Source organism: Apus apus, chromosome 2, assembly GCF_020740795.1.
Source record: "Apus apus isolate bApuApu2 chromosome 2, bApuApu2.pri.cur, whole genome shotgun sequence".
Lineage (NCBI taxonomy): Eukaryota > Metazoa > Chordata > Aves > Apodiformes > Apodidae > Apus > Apus apus.
Genome location: NC_067283.1, coordinates 145,539,358 through 145,566,516, shown reverse-complemented (window position 1 = coordinate 145,566,516; position 27,159 = coordinate 145,539,358). Strand labels below are relative to the sequence as shown.

General features: G+C 39.8%; 1 protein-coding gene across 1 annotated transcript in view; it reads right to left on the bottom strand.

The window, feature by feature from the left end:
- The window catches only part of NSMCE2 (NSE2 (MMS21) homolog, SMC5-SMC6 complex SUMO ligase), a 134,904-nt gene that overhangs the window by 98,582 nt on the left and 9,163 nt on the right, over positions 1-27,159 (bottom strand). Inside the window, exon 4 of the mRNA XM_051611119.1 lies at positions 4,219-4,325. Coding sequence (XP_051467079.1) covers positions 4,219-4,325 — 107 coding nt within the window. The remainder of the gene's footprint in view (positions 1-4,218; positions 4,326-27,159) is intronic.

Here is a 27,159-nt window from a genome sequence, read left to right as displayed (position 1 = left end):
AAGAACATGGGAAACTGTAGTTGAAGTAGGGATAAAATCCAAGCACCAGCACAACTTCTATTATTTCCATCTTTTTCTTCCAGCTTAACACCACCTCCCTCCCAGCACTCTTTCACTCAGTCTCTTTCCCATCTGTCCATAAGATCCCATGACTTTCCAAGCTCAAGCCCTTTACCTTTCCATCTGCTTCTTCCCACTCTCAGTCCTTCCTTAACATGGCTCTTAACATTTTTCTAAAACACATCTCCTATGTTTTAATGCCACTTCACTCAGGTTTAGATTTTATCCTGCCTCATAGTGCTCAGGTTTAGCAAAAGGCAGACACAACTCAAGCAAGATAAATAGATGTTTGGCAAAGCAGTAACTTATAGCAGGAAGTACTAGGCAATCTTTGCCAGAGATGCCACTATCACATTTAGCACTTTGCTCTCACTTGCAAAAGAAACAAAATAGCCCAGATTTTCTTTCCATGAAGGAAAATAAAAGAGGCAAGAATAATGCAACATTAGAAAGCTATTTATGTCTTCCTTGGTCTCCCGATAGATCTACAATACATTGTGATTCATTTTATTTTGAAAAGTCTGGGGATTTCCAAAAATTTACCTCGGCTTTCACAGTCCCAAACAAGCCAAATGTTTCAAAAGCTGAGACAGTGATCAGAGTCCTCCACTGACACTCCTGCTAATCCAGAAAGCAGAGTGGGAGACAGAGCAGGCACAATATGATGGCACTCTGGCCACGTGAGAGCTCTTCTAAAGTAGGTGACACCTGAACAGGCTAATTCAGCCTGGGTGCCAATAACTTGGGTCAATTTGAGGGTATTAAGAAGTCTGCAAGAGACACTCCAGCTCCTTCAGTCTTTTGTTGTTACGCTAAAAATAAGAATGCTCTCTGGACTTTGCATGGAAAGGACCCAAATCCTGGCTAATTTATTTATAAAATACCCATTAAAAATGAAAAAAGAAGCAGCAGTAGAAGTCCAGTCATTACGTAGGTACAGGAAAATCCAGTGGCACAGGGAGTTTCCACAGACAAAGGATCTCCCACAGTCTATTGTTGGAAACACCATGATTCAACTGCTCATTTCTTGCTCAACAGGCTGCTGATTCACCGAGAAGAAGATGCTGATACATTTCACCTTCTGCATTCCACCTACTGAAGCCTAAATCAACAACAAAAAAAGGCTTTTAAAAACGTGTGACTATATCTCATACTAGTTCCTAGGTATTTGCATTATGTATTTTTGTTGTACATTATCATCTTTCTGTCAATGTCATTTAAAGGTATGCATAATAAAATAATAAATCAGGAATTTTAACTGCTGCTGTCTCCTTATCTTGCTAACTTCCAGTTGGACAGCCACTACAAGTAGGTGGTTAGAAGGTGAAACACAGAATATAACATGCTTTCAGATTCACTGCTCTAGAAGGAAATTACAGACCAGAAAAAATGACAACATACAAGCTCACAGAATAATCAGATAATATGTATTTTGCAGCTTAAGAGAAATACAGTTAACACTGTATACGAAAAACAGCCTGAAAACGAATGACCTGCTGCAACCTCCAGAGAAAGCCCTCAGGTAAGGAATTCAGATGGAACCATGGAGCAAGCCAGGGGAGGCTATTTTAAACCCAAGCCTTTATACAGCTACCTCCAGGTGCAGTCCTAAATTCAGCAACAGTATCCATGTCCCAGAAGCAGATTTTAAGCTGTCTCTGACAGGTAGCTGGAGATATGTTGTGCAGTTCTAGAGGCACAGCATGTAGCTAGCCCCAAAACAAAGCACTAGCTGTTATTTTTTACAAAACAGATTGTATCTACAGATGTTCTACTGCAGAAGCTTGTATACATTTCTTTCCCTTACTCAGAAAGGTTTGTTCAGGACATTGGCAGTGGAAAATACAGAAAACTCCCTAAAGCAAAGTAGGGAACAGAGAGAGAGAAGTGTGGCTAGAGGCTAAAAGATCAGCCATTACTGACTTTATAACCCACGTAGAGTCTTAAATGTGTTAAATGTCTTGGAAATGGAAGGAAAGAACAGGGAAAGGGCTTGCTTGAAGAAAGCAAGGACGAGTCTCTAACACAACATAAAAGAGCTACATTAGGGGGAAAAAATAGGGAAAAAAAGGGGGAAAAAAAGAAAACCAATCATCCAGGACTTAGGTTTTTTTGCATACAAGCACAGATATGCACACAACAGCTGCCACTGAATCCAATCCTAAAAATCATGAATGAATCATTGTCCTACCTAAACCCACAAAAATATCCTCACTTCAGTCAAGCAATCAAACCTGTGCTTGACTTAAAAGATCATGAGTAAATCTGTCTGAAGTAAACAGGATTTTAGTGCTTTGTTTGTGAAAGAACTGGCTTACTCTATATTCCTAAGGATGAAGAAGTGTTTTGCTGAAGTGACATTGTTGAAAATTACTTTAAATTCTTCTTCTAATAATACATCAATTAGTTAACAGCTTACAATCAAAATATAAACCTGCTGTTTCACTGAAGCCTGGATATACATCATTAACCTCTATGTGAGGACTATGTTATGCTTTAATAGGAAAGCTTTAAAATCATTAATATTAAAAAAAAAAAAAAAGGTAAAAAAAAACCCGGTTGTGATCCACCCAGTTTCTGACAAATATAAACGAGGACGTCTGCAATTATGGTGACATCTGAGTTGAAATGTATATTTAAAGACTGCACGGAGAACAGTGACTGTACTTCATGCTGCCCAACATTTACTGATGCAGACATAGTTTTCAACTCCTTTTCAACAGGTAATATTAAATTATTTGAATGAAGATTTTTCAGTTGAGCATCTGACTTAGGATGACTTTAAAAAACTATTAAAGGAAAGCTTTTCTACAAAACAGAAAACATGCAGGCATCTCTCAGAAGAGAACTAGTGAGAAATGCAGTGCTTTGCTCTCCTGCTTTTGTTTTAAAAATAGCAGAAGCCCAACAGCAAGGTAACAAGGCAGGTTTAATTGAAAACCCCTGCAACCTTCGGGCTTTGAAACAGAGACTTCACATCTTGAAGGGAAATCAGGGATGTGTTTTTGCCATTTCTAAAGAAAGAAACCCATACAAAACCGACACCTCAAAGTCTATTTGCAGATACTAAAGTAGGTTAGTCAGACAGCCGAGTTCTCCGTGGCCCAAAAACGAAGCGATTGAGCACAGACTGCACCAAAACCGACTCTTGCCATGTCTGGATCTGCCGCGGAGCCCCCACTCGCAGCCCCTGGGGCTGCGCGGGGCGGGAAACAAGGAGCCGCTCGAAGCGGGTGGCGAGGGACGGCCCGAGAGAACGCGGCCAGGCAGCCGTGCGCCTGGCAGGGGGGGTACGAAGGGACAGAGACGAGCGGACTGGGCAGAGCCCGGCGGCAGGGCCTGCCCGGGGCTGGCAGGAGCAGCCGGGAGGCAGCAGCGCGGGCCCGAGGAGCGCGGCCGCGGCTCCCCCTGCCGGCCCTTGCGCGGGGCCCTGCGCGATCCTCGCTCTCTGCCCGCTTCAGCTGGGGAGGGAGAAGTCCTCCGAACGCCGGTGTTCGGCTGCCCAGCCCTCCGTCGAGCCCGCTTTGCTAAGGAAAAGGAGCTTGCGCAACCCGTGCTGGTGCGTTGCATCCCGAGAGTCCCGGCACCTGTTGTGCAACCGCAGCCGCACGCAACGCCGAGCTAGAAACCCCCCTGAACGTGCTGAAATGCAACAGCTCTTGCAAAAACGAGTGGTCAAGCAGCAAACCAGACCCTAGTCGGCTAGGCGAACAATTATCAAGTTCGCCCTTTAATAAGCACCAGCAAATTCCCGCCGCTGGGAGACACTGGAAGCCAGGCTTCATCAGTTTCCTGCTGCCACAACCACTTGTTTGTTCCTGAAATCAGCTGCCACCATCCCTGTGCAGCTCCCATGTTCTGCAATATGTGAAGCAGGCATCATCTGAGACTACCGTGTCTTAACTACACATTCCTCAGGCATTCCCAAAGCACTATTCATCCCATAATTCCAAGTGGTGCAAGAGTTAGAAACTGTAACACACTGCATGCGAGCTAAGAAGATTAATTAATAGTTGTAGTGGCAACTTCAGTATTTTGTATCTGGCAAAGGTCTATCTTTCCAGCTATGTATTGTTTCAATGTAACATTTGTATCTAATAAAAGACAATATTCAAATAAAGACATATTTTCCTAACTTTAATAGAAGTGGCAGTTTACCTGATTGACTGTTTCTTCAACTGCTCTCATATAATGATTAAGTTGTCTGTCCATTGCAGCATATTCTAACATGTCATTTTCCATACTGTTAACATCTTCTGCATCATCTGCAAAACAAAATATTTTTTGCATGGATGATCAGTTGTATTATTTTGAGGCAGCATTTTTTCTTTGCAGATATGAGGTACTAGTGCTGTGAATATCTAAAGCATCGGTGAAGCACAGCAGGTGTTTCCAAGCTCCTCAAACATACACTTTTTTCCTATTTTGCAACTGTAAACCTTGACATTTCTTGAGTAACTTGAACAAACAGCTTACTCAGAAAGACACTTCTCTGGTTTCATGTGAACAAGAGAGAGTGTGTGTAATTTCATCTACCAACACCTAGTCATTAGGCAATCGGGATATTTTCAGCAAAAGTTATATTTCATGACTCATCACATTGCCTCAGAAATAGTCAGAAGAAACTTAAATGCCCTCTCAGTACAATATAGTTCACAGCTGTAATTAGACCCCTTATCCCCAATAAACATAGCTACTGCAAAAGCAAAACAGAACCAGCAGTTTATAACAGGAAATAATGGAAGACTGAACGGCATTGGTGAATCAAGCAGTAAAACTTTAATGACCAGTGAAAATCGATGAATACAGGACATGTGCTTAGCAATTCACATCCACTTCTATTCTCTTTTGCATTCCTGCTAATTTCACTCCTTTTGTCTCTAACTACGCCTCTGCTTTCCCATTCCAAGCCTCTGCTTTCCCATTCTAAGGCTCTGCTTTCCCATTCTAAGGTGGCTGTGCATCTGCTTTGCTGGATAAGGACCCTTGGTAGACGCTACAGGGCCGAGCAGGCACAGCTGTATCTCCTGAGACAGGTGCATGTTACCTCAACAAATACTGCCAACTGCAGGACAGCCAGCCATGAGCCCCTAACCCATTTAGGAAATTAGGACCTTAGGAAACGTAAGTTTCTACTTCTCCTATTCCCATCTATTCCTACCCTACAGTTTACAGGTATAGAGAAAACAGCTGGAAGCAGCTGGAAGCCATGAAAGAGCCCCAAAGCCCATGGTGCAGCATTAAGGGTTGTCGTTTCATGGAGTTTTCCTCCTTACATGCAGAATTAGTAGCCAATCTGTGCTGTTATTTTTAGGAAGAAAATTGTGGTATAGCTTTTTAAATTACTTTTTTTGTGAAGAAAGGAAAATGTCTTCTGGCAAGCTAGTGCACTTCCTAAGTTGCTAACTACATTAGTATTTTACAGCACAAAAATCTGTTTTCACAAAAAGCTAACCTAAAGCATTGTGTAAGGCTGTCTTAGCTCGAGACCAAAACCTGAAACTGTTGCTGAAACACATCACTCAGGGATAGGAACTCCGTACCATACAGAACAGCGATGTATCCAGAAGGCAGAAGGAAAAGCACTAAGATATATTTACACAGAGAAGTTACATAATAAGCCATACTGTTTTGTGAACATGGCAATTACAGTCATGATGTTTCCCTTAATTATATACAGGCTTGGTGTGTATGCATTTTTAATTAAGTAGATGAATGGATATTGCAGACAGAATCTTGGCATTCCTGCAACTTTCCTCTGAATAATCAGCAGTTCCCTCTCCCCTTTCCCTTCCCTCCCACCCAATTTCCATCTCCTATCTGGTAGCTACGATCATGCTCTTTTTCCTTCCTGCTAAGAAGCATATGAAGTGCCTCCTTCAAGGCTGACACAAATGGCACTCCATGAATCACAGGAAAGGTTTGTGAAGCAAGTTAACTGTCATTCTCCTCCCATGGCCAAAATGAATCATATCCACGACATAAAGAAACTACAGTAGCCTAAATCTTTTCTTTTTAGGGGAACAGAAGTGCATTGTTAAACACCAAGAGCTGTATTCCCACCACCTCTACTAAAAATTTAAAAAGCTTTAGGTAAAGAATAACAATGTTGCAACTTGAAAGATACATTAAAATAAAGCTCAAACAAGAAGGTGGAACACAGCTCAGGCAAGAGGGACATTATCTGTAACTACATCCTGCCCTACATTCTTCACATCCAAAACGTTCCACCCATCCACCAGCCTGTTTTAAGCCTCAGGGGTGTTCACTGATGTTTCCCTGTTGCCGTTCTTTTATGCACATGAAGTATGCTATATATATAGGGAAATCACTTAATTTGTCACCAACACGTCATCATAGCCTGCCTTTGAAGGCATTACGGACATAAAGACATATCTGAAAGACTACAGGCAGGTCAGTTCTTGCCCATCCCCTATTTCTGCTCTTTGACAGATACTAGAGTCCATTTTCTACCTGCAGTTCAATCCATAGTCCAAGATGCTGACAGCTACAAGGTAATCTCCCATGTTGGTCCCAGTCACTCAACTCCCCATCCCCTAAGCAAGATTTTAAAAAAAATTTACATTACAGGCTATTCTATTTGCCTTTTAAAAACTCTTGTTGTCCCACATGACATTGCAATAACCTGTCGTGCATGACTCCTCTGCTCCCACCACACACTCCCTGCCCCTGATAAGCTATCAGCACTGCTGCTCCTCCCTAGAAAGGAGCAGATGCAGGGCAGAGCTTCGGTAATGCACGATGAGAAGCTGTGGGTGCCTGCATGAAGATGCACAGTTTTACAGCTCACCGAGGAAGGGATCCCAGCACCTTCAACACACTTCATCATAGACTTATCAGAATACACCAACTGACCTGATCTTACTAAGGAACAAGAAATTAGAGAAGAAAGTCTTATGACCTCCCACCACCATCTATCTCATAACTCACTCTCCCAAATCCCACCAATCCATTAGTTGAACAGCACTATAGTATCATGAAGAATCAAAATTGAGTAATTCAGGCTTTTGAAAGATTCAAAAGACATCGTCCGTTACCTACTCTGCAAGCCCTGTTGCTACTTCTATTTCAGCTTTGAGGAAAACAGGAGACAACCAAAGTAAAGAGGCTCAAGGTACTGTTTCTTCCAGTAGAGTCCAACCACATTACCTGCTGAATACCCTCCAACCATACTCCAGCTACAGAGCCAGCTAACTCTCCAAAGTACTCAAACCTTTCACTCTGTAGGCCAAGAACATAGCTCAACACCAAAATTAAATGCTTTGCAAGTGCTGGATCACTGCCTCTCTGTTATCTAATCAAAATTTATGCTAATCTTGTTTCTAATTCATATCTAAGGAATGCATTCCAAAGTGTCTGCATAGGCCTTTAGCTACTGCCACAAAATACCATTGAGGCTGCACACTGTAGTTGAGTCTCCTTGTTATCTAGGCTAAATATGTCGAGTTTAGTAAGCATTTCTTCACAAGCCCTTACCCTCACAACCCAGAGATTATACATTTTGCAGCATTACATCTTTTATTATTTTATTTACATCTTTCACAGAAAGCCAAGTTCAAGGCCATAATTGTCATTTTTTTTTAAAGGCCCATGTGCATCATGTTAAAATTAGCTGCCTGAATTTGCACACTTCGTGATAGTGAATTCCAGCACGCATAACTGCATGGCTTATTTTTATAATGGAAACATGGAAATTATCTGAAAAGTCTCCCTAAATATTAAATAACAAAATTACATAAAGAGAGTGGCAAGGGTTCAATTTCTCGTTTCTAATAGGAGATCAAACTGATCATGCTCAGATGCCTTACTGCTGATTCAAACTGTAGTCAGTCAGGGCTGCCTTACGTATCATGAACCTCACAATGTGAAAACAGGAGTTGCAGCGACAGGACAGAGCCAAGTCACAGTTTGTTTAATACTTTCTGTATTAACACTTATCTAAAACACCACCCATTTATCCAAAATTTGCATTTCCTTCTAACATATGAGTTCATATTTACTTCAGCTCCCTGTACACATGCACAAGTTAGAAAATGTTCTAAAGATTTTTCATTACTACCTCTTCTTCTCTGTAGAAGTGACAACATTGGTGTCTGCTTACGTAGGGTATTACAGCTGTCTTGCTGCCCATCCACAGCACCTCAAATAAACATTCACTTCCACCACAGACTATGGAATACCATGAAATTACAGGAATGCCCTAAGCCTAAAAATGTAACAGTACTTAACATAAATGCTTAAGCACAGACATGGATTAACATAAATATATATATATACTCTCAATTGTTATAATAATAGCTAACAAAAGTCAAACTTCCAATTTAAAGAAAACAGGACATTCTCAGTTCTACCTGTTGCACTATAGATTAGATTGCTCTGAATTTCAAGGCTACACAGTGTTTTTTCTGCCAGGCTCTCACAACATTCAAAGCAGAAGAGGAATGGTATGCCATTGCCCACAAACTTTGACAGTAGGTTTGAGATTTTAAAACATAATACAAACATCTGTCACTTGAGCCCACAGCAACAGCAGTAGTAGGCAGTTGTCTTCATATGCACCAGCAGCAAATAAAATAAACACTTTGTCAGCAGGTTTCAAGTTATTGCTGACAGCAGAGGAACAGAAGCTCCCAGACTCCTTGATTTAATTCCATCTTCTGGAGAATGTATATTATCTAATCAGGATACAGCTAAGCACTTTTTCTGCTTTTAGCAAGTACTTAATTTTCAAAACCGAAAGTGCCAAGACATCCTCTGTGCCCCCAATTTTGCTCTACTCATAACTGTTGGTAATTCCAGCTGGACATCTGGAAAAAAAAAAAAAATCAACCAACCCACACTCTTTAAAACTAGATTCACAAAATACTTGGAGAAGACAGTAGCAAGACATCCCTCTACTGTCTAGATACTCAGTTGTGACAGGATACAGAGCTATACAGGAGACCACTGTTTTATTTCCCTTCTCTGTCTAGATATACTTGAACTCTGCCATGGTCCTCCAGACCATACAGACCAACAGATTGATTGCTTCTGCAGCAAAGAAGGTGCATCTTCACTTTTTCTCCTGCAGATATATGGACAGCTCCTCAGAAAACTCTCACTGACCCCTAATGAAGCTGTTCTGCCTGCACAGGAAGCTTTCATAGACACAGACTTAGAGACCAGACCAAGTGTGCATGATTTTATAGACCAATCCCTTCAACTAGGCATCAGCATTCCAGTGAAAAATAGGTATGTCTTACAAAATTAAATTACACCAATGAAAGACAGAGCAACCTACTGGAGTATATGGCCCTGCTTAAGCATAGGGGTTGGACAAGATGACCTCCAACCTCAATCATTCTGTGATTCTGTGATATTCCTCAATGTCCAGTAATTTTGTCTTTAAACCATTCTTCTGGAAGATGGTTGAAAGTGAGTTCAAGTCTTCTCAAGCAAAGAAGTAAGCTGAATCTGAGTTTCCTATATTCTATCCAAGAAAAAATCTGAGTAGAGGAATAAAAGTGAGAGGAGTGTGGGAGACAGGACTACCAGAACTTCTAAAGGAAAGACCAGAAGAGAACAACACCATTAGTTGTCTGCGCCCACAGTTGCACCAGAACTATCACTTTTGAATGAGCTCTAAAGTTTTCTCTTCTTTTTTATCCAGCTTCCATTTGGAAATTGCCAATCAAACACCAATACCTTGATTCAGGTCACACATTTTGCTGTGCCTGAGGTTGTAATTTGGAAAGGAAAGGACAGTTCTTTTCAGTCTGCATTTAAACATTTGTTTTATTCAGCAAGTAACTGAAAAAAAATCTTGAATTATCCATTTCTCCCTGATATTTTTTTTTTTTTTTAAGTAAATGGGCCAAGAGTGTCTGCTAGATTTAAAACTAATCCTAATGAAAAAAAGAACCAACCAAACACCAAGTGTGACAAGCCATTTCCCTGTAGGCTATCACAGTCTGAAATGGGAAGGGACAAGATTCAGTGACCCAAGTATATTATATTGTAGAGAGAGTCAGAATTTCAACAGAAACAGACCAGGTAGGGTCTGAATGCCCAGTTTGAAACACCTCAAAGGGCCAGCATTTCCAGCAAGTGGGTGTTGCACACATTCTGAAAACAGTCATCTCAGAGTGGGCACAGAAAGCTGAGGCACCTAGGATTACTAACCACTTTGAAAATAACTTACTATATTATTCTATAATAAAGTAATCATGAAACTTTTGCTCAACATGAAACTCCCTTAAATTCCACTGCCAGCAGAAGTAGGCCAGCAGTGCTTTTGAAAACAACTTCCTTACAGTACTTTTGTTTTCAAAACTACCAGGGGAAGGCTAAAAGTCATAATGGTCCCAGTTTAGACTTGAGAGCAGTAACAAACATCTATCTTCCCAGAAATTTCTGTCACAATATCCAAACAGACTGCAAGGTAAAGATGGACAATACCTCCAACTGATATTGATACTGTGGTAATACTAATGAAATAAACTGGTTTCTTACAGAGAGTTTGACTTAGCAAAACACTCCAACAAGTGTGGACACGCTTTGCTCTATAAAATACAAAGCAAACTATTATCAAACACAAATAGTTTAATTTAGTAAGGTTTAATTTAGGCTGAGGCTCACAAATAATAAAAAGACATCTGCTAATCTCTCATACAGGCAAACAGTTGGCTGTGGAACAGAAAAAGAAAAAAAGTCTTTATATCATGTCTACATATTTTTTGCTACTCTGACCTATATGCTTGGTTGCACATACACAGTATGAAGCCATGAAGACAGGTAGTACGTACACACTTTGCCAAATAAAAATGGAGGCTTGCTTGACTAAATATTAAGGCCCATACAATTCCCAAGCTATTTCCCTCCCTTCAGACAAAAGAGAAAAGCACTTGACCAACACCTCTCTTATTCTGTTATTATTTATTATTTTTAATTTATTTAATTTATTATTATTAAATTTATTTTACCAGTTAACACCTACTTAATTTGCAGAAAGATCAACTTAAAGTGAACAAAGACAGTACAAGTAGTAAGCAGGAGCACTGAAAGGAGGATAAAGCATTTACAGTCTTTAGAAGAAACTTAAGCTCTCCTCTGTCATAATTCTGTACCAGCTTCCTTGACAAACCTGATCGTATTCTATGACGAAGTAACCCTACAACACAGGGCGAGAGGTGGATGTCATCTACCTGGACTTCTCCAAGGCTTTTGATATCGTCCCCCACAGCCTCCTCCTGGAGAAACTGGCTCCTTACAGCCTTGACAAGGGGTCTGTGCAGTGAGTGGGGAGCTGGATGACAAACCATACCCAGAGAGTGACAGTAAATTCTTCCTCCTCAGACTGGCAACCGGTCACAAGTGGGGTCCCCCAGGGATCCATATTGGGCCCAAGGCTGTTGAACATCTTCATAAGTGACCTGGATGTTGGGATCAAGAGGACCCTGATGAAGTTTGCTGACAAGAGCAAGATGAATGGAGATGCTGACACTCTAGAAGGGACAGCCACCCTCCAGGATGACCTAGACAGGCTGGAGGAGTGGGCTAGCAGGAACCTCATGCAGTTCAACAGGGAGATGTCTAAGGTCTTGCACCTGGGAACACATAACCCAGGAATGCAGTTCAGACTGGGAACCACCTGGCTGGAGAGCAGCCTGTGGAAAGGGACCTGGGGGTCTTGGTGAACACGAGTGAACAGTGAGCTGCAGGGCAAAGAAAGCCAACAGGATGCTGGGCTGCATCAACAAGGGCATCACCAGCAGAGACCAAGAAGTCAGCATCCCGCTCTACTCGGCGCTTGTCAGACCCCACCTGGAGTGTTGTGTTCAGTTTTGGTCCCTGTTCTACAAAAAGGATGTGGACGGGCTGGAGAGGGTCCAGAGAAGGGCCACAAGGATGATCAGAGGACTGGAGGACCTGCCATGTGAGGAGAGGCTGAGAAAACTGGGTTTGTTCAGCTTTGAGAAGAGAAGGCTTAGGGGAGACCTTATCACCATGTTCCAGTACTTAAAGGGTGGCTACCAAGAAGATGGAGACTCCCTATTTACAAGAAGTCACATGGAGAAGACAAGGGGTAACGGACACAAGTTGCTCCTGTAGAGATTCCGATTGGACACAAGAGGTAAATTTTTCACCATGTGGACAGTCAAACACTGGAATAGTCTCCCAAGGGAAGCAGTAGATTCCTCCACATTGGACAGTTTTAAGTCTCAGCTTGACAGGGTGCTACGCCATCTCATATAAACTATAGTATTACCTAGAAAGATTGGACCAGATGATCCTTGAGGTCCCTTCCAACCTGGCATTCTATGATTCCCACATTATGGTGATATTCATCCAGATATCTACTGTGCTCTGTTCAACAAATGAGTAAATCTGCATTCCCTAACACTACCTAGATCCACAGGCCCAAGAAGAACAGAAACACAAGTCATTAGGTTGACAGAAGAGCAGCAAGAAAAAATACCAAGGCTGAGGTTCATGTATGTTTTCTTTGGCAACAAAGGGCATTTCACAGATTTTCTCAGGCACTCATGCTTGCTGTTCCTGTCTTTCTCCTCTGCTGCTCCTCAGCTAGGATAATATGACTTTTCACAAGGTTATACTAGAAATTGGATTAAGAAAACAATCTAAACCAAAAATAGCATTCCCTCCTCCAAAATCAAACCCAAAATAACCCCAAACCCATGGTATTCCAGTGATTTAATCTGAAGTGCAGATACACAAACAGTTGTACTAGCACAACTGAAGAGGTGGCAAAATGTAGTAGCATGGAGCTGAGGGGGAAATATCTTCCTAAGCCAAATTGTTTGCCAAGAAAAAGGCAGAGGAACCACACCTGTGTTTTCTAAGCAAGTACAAGGCATATACTATTTTCACAGAGAAATATGCCAAGTATCTCCTAAAATAAGTAACAAAACCCTCTCTAATTTCCTAAATAGAATCACAGAATGGAATCATTAAGGTTGAAAGGGACACTGAAGATCATCAAGTTCCAACCCCCCTGCCATGAGCAGGGAACTCCACCACTAGACCAGGTTGCACAAAACCTCATCCAACCTGGCCTTAAAAACCTCCAGGGATGGGGCATCAACAAGCTCCCTGGGCTACCCATTCCAGTTTCTCACCACCCTTAGAGTGAAGAATTTCTTCCTAATATCTAACCTAAATCTCCCCTCTCTCAGTTTAAAACCATTCCCCCTTGTCCTATCACTATCTTCTCTGATGAAAAGCCCCTCCTCATCTTTCCTGTAGGCCCCTTTCAAGTACTGGAAGCTGCTATAAGGTCTCCCCGGAGCCTTCTCTTCTCTAGACTGAACAGCCCCAACTCTCTCAGCCTGTTTTCATAGCAGAGGTGCTCCAGGCCTTTGATCATCTTGGTGGCCCTTCTCTGGACCCTCTCCAACAGGTCTATATCTTTCTTGTGCTATATATAGATACATAAACACATAAAGATCTATATATCTTTAGATAGATAGATAGATAGATAGATAGATGGATAGATAGATAGATAGATAGATAGATAGATAGATAGACAGACAGACAGACAGATAATCACTCTCTTCTTAGTTGATTTGTACATATGATGAAATTAAGGCTGAAAACTACATTTTCTAAAAATTTTAGTGGGAAAGGATTTTCCTATGACTAACAAGCTTCTTGCCTGTGGAGGCATGGGCATGTCTACACCACACAATGTTGCATGCTTCAGAGCCCCAAGCTGCTGCTGACCTTGCCTTCATCAGAACAAGAGATGGAAGAGCTGGGAATATTTAAAAACAAGAAGTCTGCAGCTGCTGTCCTCTTCTACCCACTTTCTTCTCTCAGAATGTAATATGATAACATTAGAACTTGGGCAAAAATTTTATTGAAGTATTTTCCCTCACAAGAAACAGTGAAATATTTGTTAAGGTGTTGTAATTGCTGTTCTTTGATCTCTCAGAACACTTTCTGAAACAGCTCTTTCAAAGTAAGTGTTTTATTTCAAGACTTATAATGAGCATTTACAGTTTCCACAGAAAGTTCACAGGCTGCTTTATCATTTCCACTGGAAAGGAATACCAGCAAAATCACTTTTTAATTATTTATTTTATTATTCCAATAGGTTCATTTCCACCTTCTAATAAAATGTTTTTAGAAGTACAATTTCTTCTGTTTTACACAAGATCTCTACTTGCATATTTTGAATTCTACAGAAATAATCCACCCCTTTTTTTGTTTATAAGTCAACAGTGTTAATGCTTTCTGTTGCCAATAACCAGTTCTTCTCTTCTTTTAAATTGCATTGAGAGGTGGAGAATAAACATTTTAGTGTGAAGTGCAGGTCTGTCTCTAATAAAAGGGATGATTGTTATCATCAGCAGTTGTGGGAAACTGTTCTTTTCTTCCCCACATAAGTAAACAATACCATTAGGTTTTCTACAAAAAAACTTTGCTTGTGTTAATGAACCTATTATACTTCTCATCTCAAAGAAGCCTATTCAAAGTGAACCTTCATTAAACTAAATGCAGTAGTTACTTAGAATTTTCTCCATTTGGGGGAAACAGGAAATGAGTTGGAAAAACATTTCAGTAAAAAAAATCAGTGAAGATAGGAAAATAAACCCTTTTCACCCAAGACATAAAATATTCTCAGAAATTTTACTTCTCTGTCCAGACTTGGAGGCAGTGCAGCTCACAGACCAAGCTAACAGGCCCTCAGAGCTTATTTAATTAGGTATAAGGTTTCCATAAATGCAACTGTCATAGTTCTGGGCTCAAGCCACCATAATATCAGAGCCTGGTGCAGACAGATCTGATTCAAAATCTAATTGCACAGACTAGCCTTCCTACATGTGGCACCACAGGAAACAGGAGTCTCATGGTTCCTCATCAGTGGCCTGGCCAGAAAACAGGGCCATGAAGCAGGGCAGAAGCACAGGAGAGCTGCCTGGCCCAGTGACCAAGAGGGCAGTTTCAGTGCAGGGGCAGCCTTGCTCTCGGTCCCTCGGCACATCCTCCCTTGGTATTTCACAGGTGTCAGTACCAGTGCTTGTGCATGATCTGCTCAACAAACTGGTCCCACTAAAACTGAGACCACTGTTCTTTCTACAGCAAGCAAAGCCTCATTACCAGACTGCAGTGTGCATGAGCTTTAATACAAGTTAAAGCAGTAAAACACGCATCAAACAGGAAGGTAGGACCAAGACAATCCTTCACTTCAGGACAATCCAACACCAACTTATTTTGGCTCAATTCAGTGGTCAGTTATATTCCCCCACAAAAAGAATGCAGAACCCAAACTAAGCTTCCATAACTGACAGCAACAGCTTCATGCAGACATAAACAAGCACATTTCCAGCATTAAAATTTTAACATTACTGACCAGTCCAGTTTTATTATCAGCTTTTTAGACAAACGTGGCTGGAAGGCAACTCCATGTTCTACACACTGTGGACAAAGCAGTGATCTATCTTACAACAGAGCTGACATGGGTTCACATACATAAAAGGAAAAAAAAATCAGATTAATAATATACAGCTAACAGTGGAAAGTTCGGGTTTTTAAATCAGAAACACTGAGCTTCAAGATTATCAGAATGGGAAGTTTAGTAGAAATAGATATTACTATCATCCTCAAAGTGAATTCTGTGTTGAAAATGTAGATACTTCCATATGTTTTGGGTACTTTCTTGTTTCTGTTAAAGAGAGCTAAGTCAGAACACACCATGGTTAAAACAAAGGAATCTAGACAACCAATGTCTCATGCAAGCAAAGGTCATGTGGTGTTCCCCACACAAAACATCCAATTCAGCACAAATCACACATTGATTTGGTACTTGAAGTGCTAACCATGCAGCAATACTAGAGCAAGGGCTTTCAGAGCCCATAATTCCTCAATATGGCCAAAACCACCAAAAACTCAAAAAAACAACCCACAACCAAATCCTCTTACACAGACAAGGCAAAAACTGGACACAAATAGCAAGGATAATGAAAACCAGCAATTCATTCTGCCTCTAGCAGGCCTCCTTTGCACAAAACCTCTCTGTGAATTGGCAAATGTCCCCTTTTTGGCATGAATTCCTGGTATGTGGCATTCATTCTGTTGCTTGCATACTGGTAAGAGACAGAGCTAAATCCTTCTGTTGCTGGTTTCACTTCCCACAAACTTACACAAAATTTTTTCCTATGAGGAGCTGCTACTTTGTTACCATGTGGAAAATGCACATCTCAGTGCAAAAATGGGCAAAACAATTCTGTATTGCTTTGGTGTCTCACACATGCACAAATATTTATGATCTTGAGAGGAAAGAGGAATTTGTTTGATGGCTTACAGTACACCACAGATGATGGTCTCTCAGCATGTGTTTTAGATAACCCTGTTATCTTTGTCCATAGTAGGAAAATAGCTTTGTGGGGGCCTCATGGCATTTAAAGGGGCAGTTTTGAAAAAACAGAAATATAAATTGAAACCGAGTGTGGAAATGTTCTGTAACTAGATAGGAAGAAGTAGAAGGCTCTCTCTGCTCAGTACTTAAACAGAGCTGGTGAACTATCACATGGCTATCAGGCATTGTGTTATTAAAACAAATTAAATCCAGAACCGTATGACTAAACTTGAGATTTGTGTAGCTGAAACGTAATAGCTGAGAGAAATTTTCTCCTCTATATGCTTTTGAATTTTGTTCAGTTTCAACTCTGTTTTTCTGTAAAAGAGACTGGACCAAATCTATGCACCAAAGTATGTTCAGTGAAGAGAAGCCTTGATTACCTTGAGACATCAGGACAGACTACACATCACCAATAAAGCATTAATCTAAAAATACTGATGAAATACAGAATTTGAATGAGTGGTAGCCTATCTAATTCACTCAAAATCATCTGTGAGTTAGATCCACACTCACAAGTAATAATTTAAAAAAAAAAAAAGTCTTGTGAAAATGTCACATTAATCTACCCATACAGCAAAAAGTCTACTCACCCACTGCTTACTAAGATGATTAGTAAGGAAATCACAAGTTAAACTTTATTCATCTGCTGAAGAAAAATAGGAAAGAGTTTGCAAGGTTGATTTAACTCAGAAGATATTATTGTCACTTGACATTTACATGCAATGTATAATTCCATTCCCACTTACAGTCTGGGGAAAGCCTGTTAAAATACTTCCTTAATGTGTGAACACTTCTTTGAATTGTGCTCTTTTCATCTGTCACCTTCTCCTTAAGCCAGCTGGCTCCTTTTGTTAAGTCTTTTTTAATAAGAAAGTTCATTATATGTAATTTATGGAGCAGTTTGAGATTGTCAGCTTCTATTGAGTGCTACAGCACATACATGTTTCAGAGCACTCTGTAGCATTTGAGATAATGGCGAATAAGTAGAGAGGGTCACACATACATACCCTGAACATCTCTAGCGTGAGACTAATCAGAAAGACCATTATCTCTCTTCTTGCTTTCAGCCACATGAACCGGTTCTCCTGTGATTTATGTGCCAGACTCCTCTTCCCACTTGAAAAAACTAACACCTTTGTGGAAACTACAGAAGTTGGTTACATGAGAAACAGCATTAGGAAGGCATTTAAATACCTTTCATCATCTAGAGCACAATCAGTGTATTGTCCTGCTTAATCCTTTTGCTGGGGCTTTCCTATTTCTTACCTCTCCTTCATTACACACTTGCTCCTCTGCCCGCTTCTTCATCCTCAACCAATTCCCTCATTCCTGCCCTTTTTTTTTCCCTGAGCACTTGCTAGCCTGCTTTTGGATTCTTTCCCTAGTGATATCTTCCTGGTGATCACAATCCTTGGTGGTCACCTCCTTCTTTCTCCCATCCTTTTATATAATAGCAACTCTAACAGACTCATGGCTGTTGATTTTCTTTAATTGGCATAAAGGTCCATTAGCACACAAAAACCACACAGACTGAAACAACAATAACAAAAAAGACATAAGCCCTTCCATCATTAACAGGAAGTGTTATGTAGAGCACAGTTTGGGCAGCAACCTCATGCAAACAATGCCTGAAAGGGTGGCTGGGGCAGGGAGGTGAGCAGTGGCTGCTGCTGGGTGCCCAACAATGCTCATGATGAATGCCAGACACTGGTTCAACAGAAAAAAGGAGTACAGGGACTGTTCCATATTTTTTTTCTTTTTTAAAAATGAGACTTCTGTATGCTGACCATTTTGCAGATGCTTTCCTATCTTTATACGGCACATAGTGTGTAATTTGGGCAAAGGCTCTTTCCAGACCAACAAGCATGAGACTAGGTCCTGCTAATTACATTTTCCTCCAGTAAGCTCTTTCAGTATTTCAAAGAAAGAGTGAGACAAATTACTCAATGCCTGGAAAGTGTGACTTACATCAAGACTGACTAAAGCAGCCCAATTTGGGAAGTTTAAGTAAGAGATGCTAAAGTGACCTGCTCATTATCTACCACTACCATCCTGGAGATTTCTGAACATATTTGATTATCAGACAGAAACATAAGATCCAGTGTCTGAAAACTGAAAGAAAGCTAATGAAGAATGAAAATACGAGGTTCTCCAACAAACAGTGCTTAAGTGTTTATTCAGTGATGGGATGGATTCTCTTACAACTTCAGTGGACTTTTTGCTGACCTTTGGGTTTCACTGGTAAGTTTTCTTCCCATAAGCAGCTTTAGTAGCACAGTTTTTGAATCAGTGTAATATTTTCTCTCTTCACATAGTATTATTTATTGACCCACTAATAAACGCCAGACTCTGCTCCTGTAGACATGGCTGAAGGATCTGATCCACTCATAAATTTTATCTAAGTACAAATCTTCACTTAGTTTCCTGTGTATATTTTAATAGATCAAACTATTTCATACCACCTATAATGGTTCTTGGAGATGTGATACTTTATATTTGTTAATTCATTAAATGTAAAAATGACATCTTTGCTGGGCAGTTGTTTTCTGCTGCCTTTTGTGTCCCCTGCACACATTTTTCCTGTCTACCTATGTCCTGCCTCTGCCAATCACCTTCTGCCATTACAGACAACTCAAATTTTATTTCTAGACTCTTGCAACATAATTTTCACAAGCACAGCAGACAAAAGCAACAACAGTATCTACACAGGAGTTTGAGATACTCAGGTGTTCATACATCCTCTCAAAACACTCCTGACACTTTTTTTTACAGAAGGGAAAGTGATGCCTACTGAACTTCAATGACTTGCCCAAGGCCACACAGTGGCAAGGGCAGTTTGAAAGCACAGTTGTTCCTGGCCTCAGGAAATTCAGACTTTGAGCATCTCAGTTGTCTGAACTCTTTCATACAATGCTATTATGAGCTCCTTGTTCTTCTTGATGTAAAACAGGAAAGAAAATGAGAAGGGAAGCAAAAAAATATACAAAAATCATAATAAAAAATATTCTAAATCTACAGTACATCTGCTTGTCCTCCAAGGCATGAAACTTTTCATAGTTCTCAGTATCAGCAATCATAAGGAAAACACAATTCTTACATGTGATTCCAACTGACAAATAAAACATTACCATTTAAATTCTAGGAATTTAATCAGTACATATTATAATCCTCATTCTTCACTAGAGCATCAGTGTGCTACATAATATTGGTGTAAATGCAAACATGTCATAAAACTTGGATTTGAGTGACAATGCATTTTTAAGTTTTCTTTTTTAAATATTTTAGCTTAAAGTATTAAAAACCTCTCATAATTAATTCTACATGCATTGATAAAAGAAGTTATGTGTTTATAAAAAAAAAAGAAAGGTAAAAAACCCACCCATGCAAGTTCTTGAATTCTTGAAGCAAGGAGCAAAAAAGAGAAAGGAAAGGGGGGGGAAAAAAAAAGTGTCCTGTGTCTTTTGGTAGGGGATGAAGATGAATACTTCAGAATGATCATGTCTACATAAGGGCTTCTTTCATGTTTTCACCAAACATTGTGAACATGTCAGCACAATGCTTACATTTAACCCAGACAAATCTTTCCTAATGGAAAGAATCAAGGAAAGAAATACAATTGCTTTATATTTTTAATATTTCTAAATGCTGCCAACTCCAGATTTTTTCCTACTTTTGTGGGTTTCTCCTCCCTCCATAGTTATTTAGGCACACTATTAGATCACTGAAAGCTAAATACTGATCTACTCAAATTGATAACAATTTAAGCTTTCACAGTGGGTTCTTCAAAGCCCACACTAGTTTCTATATATACTGTCTGCCTCTACATTCAAACAGGAGTTAGCAGTATTTTCTCTTTGCCACGTTTCTGTGGCAGAAATATGAGGATAAGAAAATGACAGATTAAATATACTACAGAGGATATTTTCATACAGTAAATTATTCAGATAAAGTATTCCTCTCTGGCTTTTGTTCAAAGAGGTTGATTTATCTTTGTGCAAAAGAGCCCACACAAGACCTCTGCAGTACTTCATAGTATTTTGAAGCTGGAACCGACCATTAAGATCATCTATTCTGATCTCATGCATAGTAGAGGCCAAAGAACCTCACCCAGCAATTTCAAGCCTTTAACTTACAGCTGTAAGGCTCACTCATTCTCTCAAGGTTAACATCACTGGCATGCAGAGGGTCCACAAAAAGGTCTGTACAGCATTTAAATCTCACTTATGATCTATTTTGAAGACTGCTGAGAATTTATGAGATCTAGGACACTGGGGAATTTATAGCGACTATGGGTACATGAGGTAACCCACGAGGTGACTGCAAACCTCCCTCACTCATAGTGACCTGTGGGGGAAAAAATCACCCACTTCCTTAGAAAAGTATAAAAGAAAAAAGTATAGATACACACATATACATATGTATGTATGTATTTGAAATCAGACACTATGAGAATACCACCTACTGAAACACAGGAAATAAAAATTGTGCAGTTTTCATCTGAGCACTCACCAGAGTTCTGACAAAAACCGTGACTGTCCAGAGTATCACCTTCTGTTCACAGGTAAACTGTCAGTACCTTTCCATGAGAATGCACTGAAGACAGTGAATCAGCAAGCTAGCTTTAAATCAAGACTGGATTTCACTCTGAATGATACTGTCTGGTTCAACCACAACACACCAGCTTCATGCAAGAATAACTGTATGAAATGCCATGATCTGTATTATGCCGGAAGTCAAAGCAGTAGATCATGCTGGTCCCAAACAGCCTTAAATCTATTATCTGGTAATACTAATTCTCCACCATTAATCTTAATCCTCCGTTTATATTTTAGTGGTATTAAATGCAAGAGTAGGAAGATATGACACCAACACCTCTAACTTCATTCTAGGAGTGAGGTACTAAGAGCCACATCAGCAGACCAGCTGGTGAAACACGGCACAAGCTGCAGGAAAGTCTCTGCTGCCACCTGATGGATTTCTCTTTCCTTAGAGAAATGTTTAAGTTCAGGAACAAAGATACTTTGAGGCACCCAGCTTAACGAGTACACAAAACGGAAAGCCAGCAGAACACAAGCATTCTGCTTAATAAGCTACTTTCCTCTCCCTGCACTGTGTTCTTTCTACAGTCAAAATTCCAGCTAGAAAATAGTAACAACCCCACTTTTTTTTTTTTCTTCCCACTTTGTAAGATTACAGACTATGGTCAGGGTGGTTTCTGGATAAATATAAAAGAGCAGAGATCTTTCATTACAAGTCATATTTTTCCAGATTTTGAAACAAAGTACATTTCCAATTTCTCATTTTTCAGGCAGCAATTTGAAAGGCAGCCTTCAGTACCAACCAGTGTACTCTATTCTGGGCTCATCAGTGCTGGCTATAAATGTTCTAAGCAATTTCTGCACTGCCATTACTGAAGCATAAAGGTAAGACAACAAATTAATCTAGCCCGTTTTTCTCAAAATGTTGGTATTGACTGAAGAGCATAATGCACAAAATGTTGGGTTTTTTTGTCTTCAGAAAAGTATTTCACAGGCATCTGACCAGTCCTTTTTGTTTCAAAAACTAAAAACTAATTAGTGTGACACCATTTACTTGCCTACTTCAAGAAAACATACATACCTTCCTCACTGTTAGTTGAAAAGTTAAATACCTATAAAACAATCCAAGAAGCACAACATAATAGAGAACCAGCATTTCTGAGAAAGGGAATCTGAAACATTTAATCTCACACACCCCAAAATAGAAGTTTACTTTAAACAACAGGAAAAGAACCTTCCCAAGAAGAAAGATGTAATTTTGTTGCCTACACTGAGCCTGTGCACACCACCAACTAGTACCACAGACACTGGTGTAGCAACAAAGCAGACCAGTTAACAAACAGCCTCTGGCAGATAAATGCTTTGAGTCAGAAAGAAACTTCCTCTGTGTACAGCTTGGTATGGTGAGGGAATTCTTGCAGCTTCACAGGAAGCACCTGGCAGAGGCTGACACAGAGGGCTACTGAACTTCATGGATCTCTGGTTTCTCTCTGGTTTTCACAGTACTTTTTCTCATAGGTGGAAAGCATTTTTGTATAGTAAGCATCAGTGAAAAGCCATTTATCTCCAGGATGGACTTTGACATTCTAATCTTTCACTCTCCAACAAGAAAAAGAGAAAAAAAATTTCTGCAACCCTTACCTGGAATTTACTTTAACCTAAAAAACAGGTAAATTCTGAGAGACTGAGGCATACTCAGGGATTTCAAATTCAGGTAAGATTGTTCCCTTGTGTTCCTAAAGAAGTAATGTAGTACTCGATTTTAATGCTATTCCTACACTGCATAAATAATCGTCTGTTTACTATTAGCTTCCCATGAGCATCTTCACAGATACATGGGCTCACAAGGGAAAAACAATTCCTCATGTAGAACCCCTACAGAACAGGCCACAGCTTTGTCCATTATGAGGCCACAGTGAGGTGAAGAGTGACCTAACAAAACCACAATTCACATGCAAAGGACGTGCAAGAAAACATCTTGACATTATTATGGTACTGCAGGAATCCTGCATTTGAATTTTCAATGAAAAATAAACTTAAAAAATATATTCATTAAAAAAAAACCCAAATAACGAGGGAAACAAATTAAACAAACCATTTTATATTCAAACACAGCTACAGAGTCCATCCTTATACTGGAGCCTGTACCATTCCAAACAGGAGAAGTTTTAGGTCAATGACAGAGAAACTTCCATGGGAAGGTCCCCTGCTTTCAGTGATGTACAAACTTATCATCTTCAAGTCTGACTGGTTGCTGCTGGTTGCTGCAATGTGTTTAGAAAGCCACTGTATGCAAGAATAGTGGATATTCCACAGAAACTCATGAACTGTCTATTAAAATGCTAATGATGATTTCATAAAACTAGGCTGACCACTGTGTCTCTATTTTCTACACTCCCTCCCATGTTAACAAGGGTCAGCAACGTTTAGAGTCATTCCTGTTTAACATCATTTTAAGAGAGCAGTGAGAGAAATCAAAGTGCTGTGGGCAATCTCACAGAGCTAAGTCCACACTGGAAAAAGACCCTACATTACCAGCTACTGTTTGGCTAGTATTTAACAGGCATCACGACACAAGTGGATCCCAAGCAATCTGGAGACAAGAAAGCAATCAGTAAAGGCAGGACATTGCACATGGTGATACACAGAGCAGCACACCAAAGCACAGCGACAGCTCTGGGGCCAGGGGAACAGACAGATGGGATAAGCGGCTGGAATTGAAGTTACGCAATAGGAAATGAGCAGACAAGCAGGAAAAGCCAGAGCTGTGAGGGGCTAACTTAATCTGGGGTACATGCCAAAGAATCGTAACTCTATGAGACCTATGGGCCTGCCCTGTACATACTGGTGAGCAGAAAAATCCTACCAAGTGTGGTAAAAGAGAGGAGGAATTGTCAAGCAGACCCTGCTATTGCTACAGGAAGATCACTACTATATAATACAGATGACAAGGAGTCACAGTTGGCAGTTCACCGTGACATTTTAGGGAAAGGTTTTAATAAAAAGAGAAACAGCTCTTTTTTTTCTCCCTCACATAAAATTAGACTTCAGGAGCTGTAACGGCTTCCCACCCAGCTATTCTACACTCCAGGGCCTCTACACTTTACAGTGAGAATGTGACATGTGGTTTGAAGAAAGTCCTAGACATCAAGGAAACATCTTGCTCTCTACTTGAAAACCTGTTCAGCTAATCAGACAAAACTCTATCTGTTAATGCTTTAAAAAGCTTTCAGAAGTGTTATACTAAAAATTCTTATAATCTTGCCTGTAGTTTGCATACACTGTAGCCCTCCCAATTTTTTTCCATTGGTACTGGACATTGCTCACAAACAGCTTTGGCTCCAGCCCACAGACAAAAAGGAATGACCCATCTGAAGAGCAAGCAACCATGAATTAGTATTCTCTGTTCTGGTATCTACAGCTTTCTCTGCTTCACAGTCCCATATTCTTGAGAAAGGTGTGCTTCTTTCCCTTGAGGAGTCAGATAAAACTGCTGTGCGCAACAAGGTAACAGAATTCACACCCAGTAACTTTGAGCAGAGCTGGGAATGGAAGCCTGTCTTGGATATGGCCCATCTATACTGGACCAGCATCTTCGTATCATTAACGGCACATCAGTCCACATACGTAGCAGGTTACACTAATAATAAAAACAGAGGACTAGACTTATCCCTCAAGTGTTTCACGTGGATGTCCAGCAGTGCTTTCTAACTCTATAGAACCACTTTAAGTAAAGGAAGTTCAGCAACGAAGAGAATGTAAAATAGCAGTAGAAACAGGTGTTCCCAGTGTGCAGAGAAATCAAAAGGGGGCTTAAAGTTCAATACTAGGAGCATTACAATTAAGAGACATTGCCAAACAACTACTGACTTAGTGAATTCCGTTTTCAATCACACTACTAAGGTTCAAGCAACAGATTGAGGCTAAATTTAGGAAGATGCAAATTACAGTAAAACTTAAATGATTTTACTTGTAGTATAATTGATTTTAAACAACATCACCTTCAAATTCACATATGTATTAGGACTCAAATCCAGAAAAGGATATAAGCATGCATTTAAGCTTTAAAAAATAAATCAAGTGTGAAAGTCTGTAGACTACCCAAAAATTTCAATGTATCGTTTCCTTCAGTATTTTGCTAAGTTAGGCCACAAAATATCCCAGTGTTTTGAGAACAGGGTGGACATAGTGAAACCAACTGTGCGCAGTCTGTTCTCCTTTCTACATGTTTTTATATAGCAACATTTTAAAATCTTTCTATACCACAAAGCTATTCTTGAAAGAAGAGAAAAATATGACCTCTAGACAATGTCAATATCTAAAAATAATCGGCAGAAAGATATGGACAGAAACGTCATCTTTCTTTTTAACTCATTATATAAAATGAGGTTTTAAGTTGGCTGTTTCCCATTTACATTGTTTGGTGAAACTAGTTTTCACCTCTAGATACAGATCCCTAATCCCTTGTAGGATCTTCCAAAATTGTGTCTCTTTGCCAACATATGGTCACAGTACAACACCATGAAGATGATCAGTGCTAAAAGTCTGTAGATTCTCAAAGGACGGGGAGATCTTAATCAAAACTTTCTTCACAGACATCAACGAAGTTATTTGAAAAATGAAATGTTTTCAGCATCAGATACATTAGAATTATTCTTCCCCTAGATTGACAGCAGTTAGCAGAAACTCTGCCTTATTTTGCTAGAGATCATGCATGTTCATAATGAGCAATGCCTGACCTGAACATTTAACACTACTAATTGTTTCTCATAAACCTATACAGGACAAAACTGACATAAATGTATTAGTGGACTAATAAAGCAACAAAATCACTGATGAAATTAAGACTTGGTTAAGTGCAATTTTGGCAATGAACCTTACAATAGTATCTTATCCTTATGGCACACTGTGAGCAGTGGATTCCTTAGAGGAAAGAGACTTGGGAATCACTGCGGTAAGAGCTAACTTAAGATTTATCTCCAGTGTGCAGCAGTAGTGAACAAGATGCTAGAAGGCATGTAAGAAAGGGCAGGTAGTACAAAGCTGGGAAAAGATCCTTAGTGTTTAGATCATTAGGGTCCTCACAGACATTTCAGACTGTTTTAATTCTACTGTGAAATATTCTCCTGTTGAGAATATTCTTCATCTGAGGTCGGTTATTATTTACAATTCCAAGTAAAAAATCCATACTTCCATATTATCTCTCACTAGGATTCCCAAACAAAATAAAATTCCCAGCATAAAATATAGCTTAAAGAGATGGAAATAACTTCAAATTTACTGTTGTGGACTGCAAGCAGATGTCAAGAGAACTATAGGATACGTAGAGATCAATATGAATCTGCCTAGAAATGTTGGATATTTAATCTTCCCGTTGCTCAAAAGAAACAGGAAAGCATTGCTTTCATTAGTAGTATTATTTTGCAGAAACTAATAAAACAAACTTATTCAAAGTCATGGAGAATTAGATTGTTACATTCTGTCCTCCATTTCAAAATATGGGACCATGTGACGAGAGGCTATAAAACTTTGGATCTTCAAAGTAATATGAATTGCCATTTATATTTAGGAAAGTGATTCCCTTACTTCTCTAGACTTCTAGGACCAATATTTATTGCAGAGCTACAATGCTTAATTATCCAGTTGAACTCTTCCTCCCCTTCAATTTCTCTAACAGTTGTTTGTACTCCCCAGAATAGCTGTGTTCAGTGAGATTACTTTATCTTTCCAGAACAGAAAGTCAAAAGCTATAGGAGAAAATACCAAGTTAGTAGGAAGTTCTGAAGAAAGGAACCCAAATCCTGAGAACTGTATCCAAACTAAAAGGCTTTGTTGTTACTGCCAGAATGTAATGGTCTCATGTAAGTTAACTATGAAGAGCAAAAGTGTTCGTTTTTCAGAACTAATAGACGTACACAGGGCTCTTAAGACAGAATGAATTTAACAACAGCAGAACAGTAATGAACAGTAGGCACAGTAATCAATGGTAGCATCAGTATGAGCACTGGCTTGCAGCCATGCCACCTTTACCCAGAAACAGACATATTCTATTTAAGCAGGACTAAAGTGAGTCAGTATGTAGACAGCTGGTTCCTAAAAGGAATTACAGTGTAGAGAGAAAGTACAGTCTCCATTCAACAGGATGCACTGTCCATATGAAATTACTGCTTAAATGAA